The sequence below is a fragment of the Lynx rufus genome, unplaced genomic scaffold (assembly GCF_022079265.1).
Source record: "Lynx rufus isolate CCGP_SWC_20201006 ecotype Redwood Valley unplaced genomic scaffold, mLynRuf1.p SCAF_2, whole genome shotgun sequence".
NCBI lineage: Eukaryota > Metazoa > Chordata > Mammalia > Carnivora > Felidae > Lynx > Lynx rufus.
The window spans coordinates 180,243,674-180,261,456 of NW_025814834.1; the positions used below are offsets into that span (position 1 = coordinate 180,243,674).

At 42.4% G+C, this 17,783-nt stretch overlaps 2 protein-coding genes and 1 non-coding gene across 3 annotated transcripts in view; 1 reads left to right on the forward strand and 2 right to left on the reverse strand.

Moving 5' to 3' along the window:
• Nucleotides 1-1,280: 1,280 nt before the first annotated feature.
• On the reverse strand, nt 1,281-1,571 carry LOC124514762 (ataxin-7-like protein 3B). The gene has a single exon (XM_047083017.1). It carries the CDS (start codon nt 1,569-1,571, stop codon nt 1,281-1,283), a length of 291 nt encoding a protein of 96 aa, XP_046938973.1.
• Nucleotides 1,572-3,705: 2,134 nt separating this feature from the next.
• Nucleotides 3,706-3,778, reverse strand: TRNAE-CUC (transfer RNA glutamic acid (anticodon CUC)). Its single transcript has one exon. It is a non-coding gene; the product is annotated as a tRNA-Glu (tRNA).
• Nucleotides 3,779-11,830: 8,052 nt separating this feature from the next.
• Nucleotides 11,831-17,783, forward strand: part of TUT4 (terminal uridylyl transferase 4) — a 135,442-nt gene continuing 129,489 nt past the window's right edge. The window contains 1 exon segment of the mRNA XM_047083259.1: nt 11,831-12,252. The gene's annotated coding sequence lies outside the window, so the exon portion shown is untranslated.

Below are 17,783 nucleotides of genomic sequence, written 5' to 3' on the forward strand. Positions count from 1 at the left end.
GTCCCTTCTGGGCTCAGCTTTCAAACCACAGTCTCTACAGCCATTATGCTCTTCTATAATTCAGGCCTGCCCCTGGTATGGAAGGCAGGTAGTGACCTGGCATAATGACCAAATCAGACACATGGACTGGCTAGGTAACTAACAACCCAGAGTAGGAAAATGACTGCCTCACAAAACTGTTGTTCACAGCATAATATATCCAGATATGATCTTGCAGTTTAAGAGATGGTACATAATTGTAGAAGCCCCTGCTGCCTCTTCAGGGGATCATAACTGAATCCTCAACCTGCCTAGATAACCAAGTTGTCCATTTGCCAAGCCTATGCTACCAGGTGGGGTGCAAGACAAAGGGCTCTGTTCAGCAAATTTGCCCTTGTCCCCAAGTCTGTTCAAGTCACTATAAATGCTAGATATTTTGGAAACTGGTAGCATTGTCCTTTTCTTCTTGTTGGAGCCAAGATCACAGAGCTTTGCTTATCAGATTCAGTTGTAATTCTTTTTCTTGGTTTCCCAAATTGGAACTGTTAATATCCAGATCTCTCACCTGACTTGCATTTGTCTTGAGGAAGTCCGAATCAGGCTCAGAGATCAGAGGAGCAGTCCCACCGAGGCCCAATGATAAAGGCCTGACCATCAGCCACGTTCATCTATCAGTTATCCAGAAAGCCCTGACATCAGATAGATAGAAAGCCTGAGGAACCAAAGGATTTATACACTGGGCACACAGATGCTCACCTGTGCATGGGAGACAATAGATCTTGTGCACTTCCTTGTGTGGAGATTACCTGCATGGTATGGTGTCGGGATGCACAGCTCCCCCTGCCCAGGGTTTCAAAGCTGATTCCAGGTAATATAAAAGGATCAAAATTCCTAAATTGTCCACTTGGGTTTTTTTTTTCTTTTTTAGGTTTACTTATTTTGAGTGACAGAGAGAGAGAGAGAGAGAGAGAGAGAGAGTAGGGGAGGAGCAGACAGAAAGAGAGGGAGAGAGAATCCCAAGCAGGCTCTGCACTGTCAATAGGGGCCTATGTGGGGATCCATGCAGGGCTCGACCTTATGAACCGTGAGATCATGATCTCAGTCTGCTGTTTAACTGACTAAGCCACCCAGGTACCCCTCCACTTTGGGTTTTTAAAGGCTGGAATCTTCAATGGGAAATTGGGATTTTTGTCCGATTTTTTTTTTTTTCTTTTTCTACTTAGATACCTAACTTCTCCAAACCACAGGACCGTTCTATGTTATTGTCCTGGTCACCCTCTGACTCTCTTATGGTGCAGCTACTAGAATTCTCTGGGTGAGCGTTGCAGCTGCTGATCGGGCCCATTCCCAGATTCTCCAGGAAGGGAGCAAAGCTGGAGGCAGCACGCTCCTTTATCTTCTACTGGCTGAGTGCCAAAATCCTTCATGCTGCCAGTTTCTTCGAACTCTGGGTAGAAGTAGTCACACTTGACTGTCCGGTGTACCTCAAAGCAGAGGCCCAAACAAGAATCCTCTATTAGGTCTACATATATCTCCTGAGCAATGGCCTCTAGCTTGTTGGTATCTCGGTTAGACAAAGAACTGTCCTTCATTTTAATTTCTAAACAACTGTGGAGAAGGTGCTCATATTACAGCAGCACCGGCAGGCAGCAGCGTGTAGGGCTCCTCCGGCTACACTAGGCCTGAGTCCTCAGGTGGCAGGGGCCCAGGCAGAGCAGCAGAGGCAGCAGCCAGCAGGACTGCTCCTGAACCTCAAGTCCTTTAGCTTCTTCTGGTGTCCCCTGGGTCTGGGACTTTGAGCTGGGGCTGGCCTAGGATTCAACACCAGACAGTCTCCGTGCAGCCACAGCCCGACCCCCCTAAAACTTTTTTTTTTAATATTATTTTTGATTTTCATTTTATTAAAAATAAAGCAGCCTTTGAAAACACAAGTAGTCATGAAGACAATATAACAACGTGATTGTCTTATGATTTATGATGATGCTTATGATTTAAGGCTATGTGCAAAGGGGCCAAAATAATTAAGATTACAACTATTTAGGCCAACATTGTAAGCAACGATATAGAGTGGTGCCCAGAAAAAGGACTTTCCTATAGATACTGCTTTCTTGCAAAGGCTAGCTCTTGAACTTCTCATCCTTTGCACTCTTGCCCCTTACTTCCTCTTCAGCCTTTTGCTGAACAGAGCCCTTTGTCTTGCACCCCACCTGGTGGCATAGGCTTGGCAAATGGACAAAGTGGAGCTCAAACTCACCACCCCAAGATCAAGAGTTGCGTGCTCCACCAACTGAGCCAGCCAGATGCCCCTACTTCCTCTTTTTAGACATGTATTTCTGACTTGGTTTTCATTTAGATTCTGCCTTGCTCTGGCCAAAATATACTCAGAGACTACTTTTGGCAATGCTTCTCCATATCTGACCTAGCCCCTGGTACTCTCCTATCAGCATTAGCCAGCTGCCTTATCTTGAAGAGCTAACTGTTTAAAAAAAAAAAAAGACATAGGAAATTCAGTATATCAAAATGCTAATAATACTGTGGTGGATTTATTGGTAGTTTATGCCACTTTTCTTTAGGCTTGAAATTTTACAATGTGGTTATGATAGATCTATAACAAAAATATTTGAAGTTTGAATTAAAGTCACTCTCTGTGCTTTCACAGGTAATTTTTGAATTCTCTTCCTTTTCATGATTTTCATGATTCTCTTCCTTTCGATGTCATAAAATTGATATCCCTTTAGACAAGAAGATACAGGGTCTGAGATCCTATCTGGGTCAAAGAAACATCTTTTTCTCTCTAAATTTTCTCTCCATCTTTCTCTGCATCTTTTCTCTCCAGATTATCTACAGCCAAAATAGAGATATGAGCATATATTTCTCTTACCTCAAAACACCAGCACCTGCAGGTTCAAGTCCAAACTCTTTAATATGGCTCTCAAGTCCCTTCATAATCTACTGTTATTCTACCTCTCCAACTTTATGTCCCAGTAATCTGCTAACCTTTTTTTTCCTTCCTTACCCTATGTTACATCAGACTACTTGCCATTCCTTAAACACGTATTAACTTTTTTTCACATTTTATTGATGTATACCATTCATATAATAAGGAGCACCAAACTTAAGTGTACAACTCAATGGTTGTTCATGTATGTATACACACGATCAAAATCTAGAACGTTTCTAAACTCTAGATGGCTCCCCTATACCCCCCTTAGTCCATATCTACACTATTTTGACTTCCATCAACAAAGGTTTGTCTGTCCTTTAACTTAAAAAAATGGAAATACACCATATGTATTCTCTTTCTCTCTCTTTTTATTTTATTTTATTTTTTTTTTCAACGTTTATTTATTTATTTTTGGGACAGAGAGAGACAGAGCATGAACGGGGGAGGGGCAGAGAGAGAGGGAGACACAGAATCGGAAACAGGCTCCAGGCTCTGAGCTGTCAGCCCAGAGCCCGACGCGGGGCTCGAACTCACGGGCCGCGAGATCGTGACCTGGCTGAAGTCGGACGCTTAACCGACTGCGCCACCCAGGCGCCCCTTCTCTCTCTTTTTAAAAAAAATTTTTTTAACGTTTTATTTATTTTTGAGACAGGGAGAGACAGAGCCGACGCGGGGCTTGAACTCACAGACCGAGAGATCATGACCTGAACCAAAGTCGGCCACTTAACTGACTGAGCCACCCAGGCGCCCCATCTTTCTCTCTTTTTTCAAAGTAAGCTCTATGCCCAACATGGGGCTTGAACTCACGACCCTGAGATTGAGAGTCACATGCTCTACCAACTGAGCCAGCCAGGCACCCCTATGTATTCCTTAAAACACAAAGTACATTTTTATGTTTCCTTTGCCTGACAATAGGAATGCTAAGTATCTGTCATGTGCTGGACTCTCCCATTCTGCATCATGGCAGATATTACTAATTCATCTTTCTTTCTTATTATGCTTCAGTTGAGTTTTAGGTTCTTTTCCTAAACTGTGTACCAGCAGCCACTACTCATTGTTGAGAGTTTGCACTGGAGAAACTTCCCTGGACAAGTTCACATGAAAGCCCTCATCTACCACGCGCAACATATCTGGTAAGTCATTTAAGACTTATTGATCCTATCACTGTAATATCTTTCCAATCTGTCCCTTTTATCCATTCTCACTTCTCTGCTTATTGCAAACTTTCATAATCTCTCACCTGATTTTCTACAACAACCCCTCACTGTTTTCCTTAACTTCAATTTTGGCACCTCTATTCTTTTCTACACACTGCTGATGAATCTTTTTTTAAATATGCAAATATGATATACTACGTCATTGTCCTGGTTAAAACCTTTAAGGGACTATCTTTCAGGTTAAGCCCAAGTGGTTAGCATGGTATTGCAGGTCTTGTGATCTGGTCCTGCCCATCTCTCCAGTGTCATCTCCTGTCACACTGCCTTCCAGTGTGCCAGCAGCTTGCAGGTTTCTGCAACATGCCCTGCCCTCTTTCTCCTCTAATCTTTCCTTTTAAAGTTTTATTTATGTTGAGAGAGAGATAGAGAGCAAGCAGGAGGGGGGCAGAGAGAGAGAGGGAGACAGAACCCCAAGCAGGCTCCATGTTGTCAGCGCAGGGCCTGATGTGGGGCTCGAACCCATGAACTGTGAGATCATGACCTGAGCCGAAGTCAAGAGTTGGATGCTCAAATCAACTGACTGAGCCACCCAGGCGCCTCTCTCCTCTAATCTTGCTTTTCTTCTCTAAATGGCTAAGTCTCCTTCACTCTATAAGCACATTTCAAGGATATTTATTATACAAACCTTTATTGGTCATTCTTTCCCTAACAAATGATTTTTCTCTCCCAGGCAAAACTAATTATCCCTTGTTTGTATCCTCATAATACTTTATACATATCCTTATTATGACAATTATCATGTTGTATTATCATCTGTTTACATTTCTAAGAGTTCTTTGAGGGAAGAGAGCTTTGCAGCTCCAGAACTCATCAGAGTGAATGATATCTGTTTTTACATTTATTTGTTTGTTTGTTTATTTACTTATTTAGTAGGCTTCACACCTAGCACAGAGCCCAATGTGTGGCTTGAATTCATGACCCTGAGATCAAGACCTGAGCTGAGATCAAAAGCTCAATGCTTAACTGACTGAGCCACCCAGGCACCCCGTTGTTTACAATTAAAAAAAATTGTGCTAAAATACACATAACATGAAGGTCACCATCTTTATCATTTTCAAGTGTACAGTTCAGTAGTACTAAGTATAGTTTTATGGTCATGCAGCTATCACCATCATCTATCTCTAGAACTCTTTTCATCTTGCAAAACTGAAACTCCATACTTACTAAACAACTCCTCATTCTCCTCTCCACCTAACCTCTGGCAACCACCATTCTACTGTCTGTGAAGTTGGCTACTTTAAGTACCCCCTATAACTGGGATCACACAGTATTTGTTTTTTTTTTTTTTTTTTTTTTTTTTTTTGTGGCTGGCTTATTTTATTTGGCACAAAGTCTTCAAGGTTTATTCATGTTGTAGCATGTATCAATATTTCCTTCCTTTTGAAGGCCAAATAATATTCCACTGTATGTATATACCACAATTTGCTTATCCATTCATCTGTCAATGGACACTTGGATTGCTTTTGCTTGTTAGTTATTGTGAATAATGCTGCTATGAATATGAGTATATAAATCTCTGCTTTCAATTCCTTTGAGTGTTTGCTCAGAAGTGGAATTGCTGGATCATATGGTAATTCTATGTTTAATTTTTTGAGGAACCACTATACTGTTTTCCACTGTGGCTGCACCATTTTACTTTCCCATCAACAATGCTCATGGGGTTCCAATTTCTCCATACCCACACCAATACTTATTGTTTTCTATGTTTTTTCTTTTAATGTTTATTTTATTTTTGAGAGAGAGAGAGCATGTGTGCACCAGTGGGGAAGGGGCAGAGAAAGAGGAAGATGGAGAATACGAAGCAGGCTCCACGCTATCTGTGCAAAGCCTGACGCGGGGCTCGAACCCATGAGCCATGAGATCATGACCTGAGCCAAAGTCCGATGCTCAACCAGCTGAGACACCCAGATGTCCCTGTTTTTGTTTTTGGTAGTAGACATCCTAATGAATGTGAGGTGACATCTCATTGTACTTTTGATTCGCACTTCCCTAATGATTGGTGACGTTGAGCATCTTTTCATGTGCTCATTGGCCATTTGCAGATCTTCTTTGGAGTGTTGTGTATTCAAGTCCTTTGCCCGTTTTTTGAATATGTTTTTTTTGTTGTTGTTGTTGACTTCTAGTTCTCTACATATTCTGGATATTAATCCTTTATCAGGGATAGGATTTGCAAACATTTGCTCCCATTCTCTCGGTTGCCTTTTTACTCTGATGATACTGTCTTTTGATGCACAAAAATTTAATTTTTATAAAGTCCAGTTTGTCTTTATTTTCTTTGGTTGTCTGTGCCTTTGGTGTCATATCCAAAAAATTACTGCCATGGGTGCCTCACCATATAGGTGAGGGTTTATTTCTGGGTAGAGTGCATGGCATTTCATAGGATACAAAGATGAATCAGATTGTCCTAACACACTGTATTGGTCATAAGGAGGTTGTTAGAATGGAGTTGGATCTCATTTTTGTTTTAGAGAAAACAAAAGAGAAATGATTTTAGAAGGAGGTAAAACAGCTGACTTAAAAGGAGTTCATGTCAGAATTGTAGACCTCAAACCCCTTTCCTGCCTAGTTCATCTAGTTCACATCCTTGTTTTTATATATGAAGAAAAAGAGGGCTTATGTTTCTCTTGAGATCAGAATTACCAAAACAAAACAAAACAAAACAAAACAAAACAAAACAAAACAAAACAAAACCCAACAAGACATTATAGAAGAAAGATTTCAACTTAGTGAAGGAAGAATTTCTAACATCTGGAATAGCTAGATTAAAGAATGAACTCTATAACTACAGATATTCAAACGGAAGTTGGATGATCACCTGTAAGTTTTGCTGTAGAAGGTAGGTCTGATCATTTCTCTTCCTTGCTTGTGAATATTCCAGGACTGCCCGTTAACTTCAGGATAAGGGCCTGCTTTTTGAAATGGCATACATAACCCTTAAGATGTGGTCCCAGGCTACCTATATAGCATCATTTCCTGCCAGGTATCTGTGTTCTTGATATATCTAACTGTATTGTGAGATCTGTCATTTTTAATTCTCAGATATTACTCAAATTAAAAAAAAAATAAAACAACCATCTTAATAAAACAGACTGTTTCTAATGCTTCAAGGAAGTAAGCTAAAGGGTGTGGCTATAGCTTAAAATTCCACACATAGAATCCTAGGAACAAACTAAATGGAATCAATGGGTAGCAGGTACACACATGTGCTACTGTGAGTATAAGGGCACATGAAATCCAAACTGGGGCAGATGAGAACAAATTTAATTTTAAAAAGAAAGGGAATTAATTTTTGGTGAATGTTTACTATATAATAGACATGTATGCTTGTTTATTTATTTATGTATTTATGTATTTATTTATAAATGTCTATTTATTTAAGGAGTGTGCATACAGAGAAGAGAGGGAGAGAGAGAGAGAGAGAGAGAGAGAGAGAGAGAGAGAGAGAGAATCCCAAGCAGGTTCAGCTCAGGGCCTGACACAGGGCTTGATCCCATGAACTGTGAGATTATGACCTGAGCCGAAATCAAGAGTTGGATGCTTAACTAACTGAGCCACCCAGGTGTCCCTATGATTTTTTTTTTTTTTTAAGTCTGCTCTATGCCCAACATGGGGCTTAAACTCACGACCCCGAGATCAAGAGTTGCATGCTCTTCTGAGCCAGCCAGGCCCCCATGCCATAGTATTCTTTTTTTTGTTTTTAATTTCTTTTTAATGTTTATTAATTTTTGAGAGAGAGAGAGAGAGAGAGAGAGAGAGAGACAGAGCACGAGCAGGGGAGGGGTAGAGAGAGAGGGAGACACAGAATCCAAAGCAGGCTCCAGGGTCCCAGCTGCCAGCACAGAGCCCCACTAGGGGCTCAAACTCACGAACTGTGAGATCATGACCTGAGCCACAGTCGGACGCTTAACTGAGGGAGCCACCCAGGTGCCCACCATAAGTATTCTTTAAAACATGTAGTCCAGAGGCGCTTGGGTGGCTCCCTTGGTTAAGCACCGACTCTTGATTTCAGCTCCATGATTGATTTCAAACCCATGATCTCTGGGTTTGGTTCGTGAGTTCGAGTCCTACATCAGGCTCTGTGCTGGCAGTGGGAAGCCTGCTTGGGATTCTTTCCCTCTCTCTCTGCCCTTCCCCTGCTCTCTCTCTTTCAAGTAAGTAAATAAACTTAAAAAAAAACAAACCACATAGTACATTTTTATGTTTCCTCTGCCTGACAATAGGAATGCTAAATATCTGTCATGTGCTGGACTCTCCCATTCTGCATCATGGCAGATATTATTAATTCATCATTCTTTCTTATTATGCCTCGATTGAGTTTTAGGTTCTTTTCCTAAACTGTGCACCAGCAGCCGCTACTCATTGTTGAGAGTTGGCACTGGAGAAACTTCCCTGGACAAGAATGGCCTTGTTCACATGAAAGCCTTCATCTCTAACATGCACAACACATTTGATAAGTCATTTGAGTCTTGTTGATCCTATCACTCGATTTTAATAAGAAAGGGAATTAACATTTGGTGAATGTTTACTATATAATAGACATTTATTATTATTTTTTAAGTAAGCTTTGTGCCCAATGTAGGGGTTGAACTCATGACCCTGAAATCAAGAGTCGCATGCTCTACCAACTAAGCCAGCCAGCCAGGCACCCATATAATAGACATTTAAACATATTTTAGATTATTTAATTTTAAGAATGCAAAAAGACAAAGGAATAGATCCTTTACACTGTCTTTCAGGTGGAAACATACTGTAGGATCTTTGGTATTGTGTATTTGTAAGCATTACAAAAGTTTTAAACTTTGAACATATCTTTTGCTTTATAGGCTTTTCTATCACCTAGGAAGAGAATATAATATGAATATTGATCCACTGGGCATTTATATTTCTCATTATATATGATGAAATAAGACTTTTGCTATCAGTAATTTTCACCTGAGTTTAGATGAAATTGTTCCCAGAACTTCTGGACTGGAAGGCTAAATTTAGAGACTTAACCACAATTATGAATGTCTTCCTTGCAAGTACCAGATGTGAGTCCTCAGTGTATTTAAAAAAATTTTTTTATTTATTATTTTTGAGAGAGAGAGAGAGAGAGAGAGAGAGAGAGAGAGAGAGAGAAAGCGCATGAGTGGGGAAGGGGCAGAGAGAGACGGGGGATAGAAGATCTGAAGTGGGCTCTGTGTTGACAGCAGAGAGCCCAGTGTGGGGCTCCAACTCATGAACTGTGATATCATGACCTGAGCTGAAGCCAGATGCTTAAGTGACTGAGCCACCCAGGTGCCCTCCTCAGTGACTCCTATTTTTGTAGAGCAGTCATTTACCATCTTATTTCTCAATGAGCTGTGATTCAATGGAAGGAACACAGGACTGGTCTAGTCCTGCCTGTGACTTCCTGTATGATCCTGGTTTCTAATTAAACCTCTTATGTACTAAGTTTTCTGATTATTCAGGTAGAAATAATATTTGTTCTACATATACTTTCTGACTATATACAATTTTAGTTGCCCAAAATTTTAACTCAGCAAGTATGTACTATAAGGAATACAAATATAAGTATTTGTATTCAAGTTTATATTCTATTGGGGTCAGACTTATAAAAGTAACATGTAAGGATCTAGAGAAAGGATGGATTACATTTAGTGGAGGCAGGGGATGTGATCAGGTATATTTAATAAAGGAGATAGGGGTTGAGCTGGGTCTGGAGGAATAGGAAAGGTGATAGAGTCATCTGGAAGGGATAAGAACAGAGAGGTACTGGGATTCTCAATCTGCCCCCAGCTTTTATTTTCATACTCATTATCTTCTGCACACTTCAGACTAAATGATGTTCTCTGAATCAAGCATGTGTCTGGCACATAGCAGGCAAGCCTCCAAGGCCCAGCTTCTACCTCTTCCCTTCCAGCCTCATCCAGGTGAAATTTACAGTGCTTTCCTCTATATTAGCCCAGGCCCTTGTTCATATGACCCCTTGCTTTTATTATAGCTTAATAGAACCACCTTCCTTGCTTAATGGTGAACTTTTTGGAGATGGGAATCTGGTACTGAACTCAATGCTTTGCTCTTATTAAGTAATCAGGAAATTTTATTCAACTGAACTTGTTCCAAGGACATTGTATCACTCACTAAAGTGAAGGACATGTTGGTATCATCTTCATGTCTCTATAGGCTTCAACTTTTGTGTCCTGCTGTTTTTCTTACATCATCCCTGTGAAGTAGAGTCTTTTTTGCCTTTAAAAACTTAGAGATGAGGAAACTCAGAGGGTGCCATTTGTCCAGTGATCCAGCTAGGTTCTGAAGCCAAGCAGGGCTCTTTTGACTTGAAATCCACTACTCTCTGCACTGTATTGGGGCCATGTGGCATCAGACATGTAGGGGTAAATGCACTTATTCTCAAAGCTCTGGTTTTTCCTTTGTAAAGGAGAGCAATAGTACTGACCACATGGGATTGTTATGAGGGTTAAACGGGGTGAAATATGTGAAGTCCCTAGCTCAAGGCTTAGCACTTACTGGGCAATGCTTGGTCCCTTCTCACAAGCTTCAAATTCTTATGTACATGAACAGATAAATAAGTATCCAGTTCTGAGGTGTAGTGAGAAGTAGATGGACTACACATAGGTTCCATCCTCTGAGACATATTATAAGAAATTTCATAAGGCAATATTTTGTAAACACGTAAGATTCAGCATCCTCCTTCACCATGTCCACCCTTGTCCACCCGTTACATTCTTTTCCTGCTTAGTGTGTGTGTCAAAGGCAAGGATTGTAGTTGTGTGATTTGTCCAGCTTTGAGGTCAGAGGTTGGTTAAATAATGTCCATGGTGGGGTCTTAAAAAAAAACTAATTAAATCATAGGTTCTCTAGGATCGTGACTTTAAATAACTATGCAGACGAACCTAACACATTAAAAGCAAAGGAAGGAAGGGCCCATGGGTTGATTGCAAACCCAAGTGAAACTAAAGAAATGATTCTGAAATCTTCCCCGGGGTGGGGGGATGCTCTTGAGATTTTTCTGCTGAGCTCCTTAACTCCTAGGTTGGCTACATTTTAAAGAAGAAAAGAATTCCAGCTTTGGTGGACTGGTGGCAAAGGTGAATACGCGGGTGTCGACCCCGGCTTCCTTCGTCTAGCTCCACCTTGATGCTCAGAAGCCCGCGCTAGGCGCCGAGGGTCCACGGAGGCACAGGTCAGGCCGGGTCCGTGTGCCAGGCCACAAGGTGCACGTCCAGCGCCTGGCCTCCTTGTGAGGTGAGAGGACAGCTTTTGGAGGAAGGCGTGGAGGCGGCTTTCTGGTCCTTCTCGCTTGGGGGCCTTGGTAGGGCGGCCCGCAGCCCAGGAGCTAGAGCTGAGTGGCGCGGCCGTGCCCGCAAGCCCGGGCCTCCGCAGGCATGCCGGCGTCCTCCGTCTCCCCAGTGGGGCCCCGGCGGGTGCGGGACCTAGCGACCCCCGCTCGGTGGCCCCGCCCCTCCCCGCGAGCCCGTGGTGACTTCGACCCTCCCCCAACGCTGGAGGGCCCCGCCCCCTCCTCGCGGGCTAACGAGTGTCCTCGCGCGCGCGCGCGCGCCCTTTCCCTCGGCTTTGAGTGTGAGTGTGCTGCCCTCCCACCTCGGCCCCTCCCTATTGTTTCACGACGCCACCACAAGCCTCCAAACGCAACCCCTCCCCCCATTGGTGTTTACCGCCCCCACTCTCCCCGGTTTAAGCGGCGCCTACGGGCCCCCAGAACTAAGGGGGGTACCCCTGAACTCAACCCTCTGCGTCTCCTCTCCAGGGTCTCCTCCGCGACTCTCCCTTGCCCAACCCTCGGGGTCAGGACTCGTCAAGATTCCGTCCCTCTCTCCCCTCCCCCCTTCCCTGGCTCCCCCTCGGCCCCCTCCCCTCAGCGGGTCCTCCTTTTTCTCTCCCTCTCCCTCCTCCTCCCCCACCCCATCCCTTCCCCCCCACAATGCAGTTCGCGGCGCGGCGGACATGGCGGTGGAGTCCTGAGCTCGTCGTGTCCCGGCCTCCAGCGGCGGCGGCAGTGACGGCGGCGGCGGCAGCGGGAGGCGGCGGGGGGAGCGGGAGCCACTGAGATGAGGAGGCGCCGCGCGCGCCTGTAGCTCGCGGGCCTCTCAGGTACGGAGGTTCCGGCCGCGACTCAGCGCTCCGCGCCGAGGGGGTGTGCTCGGGGAAGGCCAGGCGGCCCCCTGTCCGCCTCCTCAGGTGCCGCGCCTCGCAGGTGTCGGGGGCCCAGTCGCCCCCTTGGGGCCTGACACTTCTTTCTTTGCGGGAATGGGCTTCGGGTGTCCCAAGGAAAGGCAGAGATAAGGGAGGTAGGGGCGGCGGCCTGGCGGCCTGAGGAGGGCATTGGGGCGCTTTGGGGGCCGAACTTCACAGAGAGGCTGAGGTTCTCGGCCCCGGGCCGAAACCTGTAGACCTCGGGAGGTGGATTTTGAGTTAACGGGATTGGCGTGAGCATTCTTTTGGGTCCAGTACGATTCCTTGTCATGTATGCCTTTTCTTTCATCCCCGCTTAGACACGGACGTACATATATAACATGTAAATATACACACTCCTGTAATACACAAGCTCACCCTTTTCGGGAAGAGGGAAGGCAGAGGTGCTTGTATAGATTTCGTTTCTTGCTTGCCCGCCTTCTCTCTCCCCCGCCCCCCAGTCGAATGGTGGTAATGAACGCTTTTGACGTGGGAAACTGTGAGATTCGTATTTGTAAACAGACAGCACCAGCCGTGTGTGTTGCACGCCTCCGCTAGAGGTTTCGGGTCCGTTTGGTATCCGGATTGTAAAAGAATGAGATATTTAGACCCGAAAGAAGCACATCATCGGGATTTTTAGTCATACCTGAATGGGATGAATTACTGTTATTTTAACGACGCTAATTGAACATTTTATTATCGTAAGTTTATCAGATCTTTAATCAGATGAATTTTGAACCTTGTGCGAGATCTTGTTTCCGTATACCCTGTTTCTTCATTTTAATATATTTTTGATACAAAACTAGTTCCTTACACATTGGACATTCAGCCTCCTTTTGTGATCTTCTTAGTGACTAGAAACGCAATTCAAATTGTGTATTGTTGGCGTGCATTTAGTAATTAGCTGGAGTGGATCAGATTACCTTTTGTTTCCTAAATGTCCCCCTCCCCCTGCCAAGTCTTGTAGTAGCGAAACGTGTAATACTTGGTGAAACAGAACGTATCCTGTTTCTGTTTTTAAAGTAATGAGAACTATTAGCTAATAAAATTGGAGAATCCCAACTGGATACGACCATTTAGAGAGAGTGCCATAATAAGGCGGTGAATTGTGGATGGTTAAAAAAAGTTGACTTTTTTTGTTGTGTCAGTCAACATGTTCTGTATATGAGTAGATTGTACGCTGAAATTTTCTTTAGGCTCAGCACCCTGTAATGTCTCCTTGAAAATAGCTGCACAGCATTGCATCCTAGTACTTATTAGTCACAACTTGTAAAATTATGAAATATTACTTCATTTAGAATGCTGTATTAACGAATTCACTAGTGTCTAGTGTGCTATGATGCTTTTATAAACACATTTTAAAGGGTGCTTCTTAAAAATCATACTTTTGGGAAGATAAGAATTTTAAGCCGTTTTAGGCTTTAAAAATGTGACGTTTCATATAAACAAAAGAAAGTTGGTTTGAAAAGGCTCTTTTAGGTAAATTTTCCTATTTTCAATTTTTCATTTGACTAGTGTGGAAAATGAAAAAGTAAAGCTTCCTTGAAATAATACAGAAGCGGAAGTGAAAGTTATTGACATTTAATGTTTTAAGTGTAGCAAATGTCTAAATACAAAGGGGAAACTAAGGTCTTTTCATTGTCCTAGGTCAGGTTGTTAGCAGATAAATTTATAAGATGTTATCATGCACTTAAAAGTTTAATTCAATTTTGTAATTCCTAAATCACACCGTGAATTACATTTAATTTTAGTTCATTAAACTAGAACAGTACAGTGTCTGTTATAATTTTAAAATTTAAAATCAAGTTACAATGGCAATTATTAATATTTCTGATTAATAAAAAACTGTTTAAAGAGAATTTTTATTAGTTCTCAGAGCAGATTCAGTTTAGTAGGTAGAGAACTTTTTTTGACCTCAGAGTTAACCTTGACATGCATAATAAGCATCATTAATTATGCTGTGTTTGTGTGTGTGTTTTTTTTAATGTGTTATTTATAGAATGTCAAATCAGGATCTGTGGGTAGAGAATGGTGTTTGACTTTATTTCCTACAGAAAGTTTGTTTCCAGACCATCAGTAAGCCTTACCCGGAAACGCTGATACTGGTACATTTTGTTTATCCTTAAAAAAAAAATCAGACCATTTTGATATAACAATTCAGTGAGATGTGTTACTTTCTAATGTAAACTACAAATGCTAGAATTGGTAAAATAATTTTACAAAATTCATTGAAAGTCATTACTGCAGACAGAAATATGTTCTAAAAAAGAACAGTTCCAGAAATACCTAAAACAAGGAAAAAATGCTAGTTTAAAGCAGGATATGTGAGGGGTGCCTGGGTGGCTCATTTGGTTAAGTGGACTCTTGATTTCAGCTCAGGTCATGGTCTCACAGTTAGTGAATAACATATGCAAAGATAAGTTGTTATGGGGCTCAGAGTAGAAAAGTGAGAAATTCAGTGTGGCGGGAATTGAGGATTTATGGGTAGAGTGGTGAGAGAAATGTTTGGAAACAGTAGTCAGATTGTGAAAGTTATTGTGTATTTTGAATTAAGGCCTTTCAGTTTTACCAAATGAGATCACCAAGTGAGCTAGTGGTTGAGTTGTGATTAGAAGTGTGTTTTCTGACTCCAACTTTAATATTTCTTTCTCTTCAGCTTCCTTATACCAACAGAGTTTAGCCCTGTTTTCAGTGGATAGTCAAGCCACCTTTTCCATGCCACTCTTTTCTCCTCTTAGTAGTTGCTATAATTCACATTGTTTTTTTGAGGATCCTGAATGTTAAATTTCTTAGAAGGTTCTTTTGCCATAAAAATACCTTTGGGGGAAATAACCTTGTTATAGTTTCTTAGGAAGTTTTTTCACTCCTAAGGGTTAGTTGACTACTTTCTAGTTTAGTACTGGAAAGCAGTAGCATGGGAGAATTGGGGAGTGTGGGCTTCCTGCAAGCTCTGTGTTCATCAGTAAAGATGTGCAAAGTCTTAATCTTTGCACAGAGTAGCCTGTACTTTCAAGACGAAATCGGTATGTTTGTAAGTCAGTCGTCTGGTAGTTTTATTTATTAATTTTCAAAGATTTTGTTATTATTATTATTTTTTTTAGTGTTACTTATTTTGAGAGAGAGAGAGAGACAGCACACAAGCAGGGGAGAGGCAGAGAGAGAATCCCAGGCAGGCTCCCAGCTGATAGCATAGAGCCTGATGGGGGGCTCAAACTCATGAACAGTGAGATCATGACCTAAGCTGAAATCAAGAGTTGGCCACTTAACCAACTGAGCCACCCAGGTGCCCCAAAGATTTTATTTTTAGGTAATCTTTACACTCAACGAAGGACTCAAATTCACAACCCTGAGATAGAGTCACATGCTCCACCCACTGAGCCAGCCAGGTGCCCAAATAGTGTGGTCGTTTTAAGTGGGTATTTGATTTACAATGATAATAGATAACTTACTGCATATTTGCGATGTGTAATTTCTTTCTAAAGATCTTTTTACAAATTTTTTAATTTACTTGTTTGTTTTTAGTAATTTCCACACCCAATGTGTGGCTTGAACTCATGACCCTGAGATCAAGAGTTGTATATGCTTTTCCAACTGAGCCAGCCAGGTGCCCCTCTTTCTAAAGAGCTTAAGTATTAGTTCAGTTTTCACAACAACCTTTTGGTATTATCCTCATTTACGGGTGAGGAAAAGAGGTGCAGAAGGGTTAAGTATCTTGGACAAGATTTCACAGCTACTTTGCCTCAGAGTTAGCATTCATATTCAGGGTATCTGAGTCTGGAGTCAGAGCTCTCAACCACTATACTGTGTTGCACCTCAAGCTTGGGTTGTCAGAATTTAGTATGCAGGGGTGCCTGGGTGCCTCAGTTGGTTAAGCGGCTGACTCTTGATTTCTGCTCAGGTCATGATGTCACTGTCTGTGAGTTCAAGCCCCACATCGTGCTCTGTGCTGAGAACATGGAGCCTACTTGGGATTCTCTCTCTCCCTTTCTCTGCCCCTCTCCCATGTGCATGCACACTCTCTCTAAAAAATAAAGGTTAAAAAAATTTTTTTTTTAATTTAATATGCAGGGGGTGTTCAGTATAGTTACATAGGTTGTCAAAAATATGTTGTGAGAAAAAAACCTTGGTTTGTGAGCATAATTCTTCTGGAAACATGCTTGTAATCCAAAGCACTTGTATATCAAAGTGAATTTCAAGCACCATTGGCTCAGTTGTGATCATGTGACATTGGGTGTCATGTACTACTGGTATTGCAAGACGTTGCTTGTTTATGACATTAAAATTTATTGGAAATGTTTGCTCATCTTGCAGAACACTTGCAGAACAAGTTGTTCGCAATCCAAGGTATTACTGTATGTTGTAAGAACATAAAGTATGAATTATACATAATAGTGAAATCTGCTTGCATTTTGTCTGTCTTGTACATCGTAGTTTAAATAATTATCATTAAAATTGATCAGTCAGGGGTACCTGGCTGGCTCAGCTGGTTGAACATCCAGCTCTTGATTTTGGCCCAGGTCATAACATAATCCCAGGATTGTGGGATCAAACCCCCAGTCAGAAAGCGCTGAGCATAGAGCCTGCTTGATATTCTCCATGTCTCTCTCTCTCCCTCCCTCCCTCCCTCCCTCCCTCCCTCCCTCCCTCCCTCCCTCCTCCCTCTCTCTCCCCCCTCTCTTCCCCCTTCCCCCTCTCTGTCCCCCTCTCTCCCCCTCCCCCTTCTCTCCCTCTCCCCCCCCTCCTCTTCCCTCTTCCTCCCCCCCTTGCCTGCCCCCCCCCGCATGCTTTCTCTCTCAAAAAACAAAACCAAATAAAACTCACCCTTTTAAAGTATAGTGTTAAGTATATATTCATAAGGTTCTGTAACCATCACTATCTAATTCCAGAACATTTTCATCTTTCCAAAAAGAAATCCTGGGGGTGCCTGGGTGGCTCAGCTGGTTAAGTGTCTGACTTGGGCTCAGGTCATGATCTTGCCATTCCTGAGTTTGAGCCCCTGCGTTGGGTTCTGCTGACAGCTGAGAGCCTGGAGTCTGCTTTAGATTCTGTGTCTACCTCTCCCCTCCCCCCCCCCCCCCCCCCCCCGCTTGCTTGTACTTTGTCTCTTTCTCAAAAATAAACATTAAAAAAAGAATAGAAATCCTGTGTCCATTAGCAGTCACTCCTTATTCGCCTCTGCTCCAAGCCTTTGGCAACCACTAAGCTATTTTCTGTCTGTGGATTTGCTGGTTCTGGACATGTCATGTAAATGGAATCATATGTGTGTGGCTTTTTGTGCCTGACTTCTTTTACTAAGCAGAATGTTTTCAAGGTTTGTCCATGTTATGTCAAGTATTAGTACTTCATTCCTTTTTACAATACTTCATTCTATGGAATGTGTTCTGTGGAGATACCATGTTTTGTTTATCCATTCATCATTTGATAGTCGTTTGGCTTATTTCCACTTTTTT

Excerpts from the sequence above, each read along its gene's own strand:
- LOC124514762 (XM_047083017.1), bottom strand. The coding sequence starts at position 1,571 with ATGAAGGACAGTTCTTTGTCTAACCGAGATACCAACAAGCTAGAGGCC.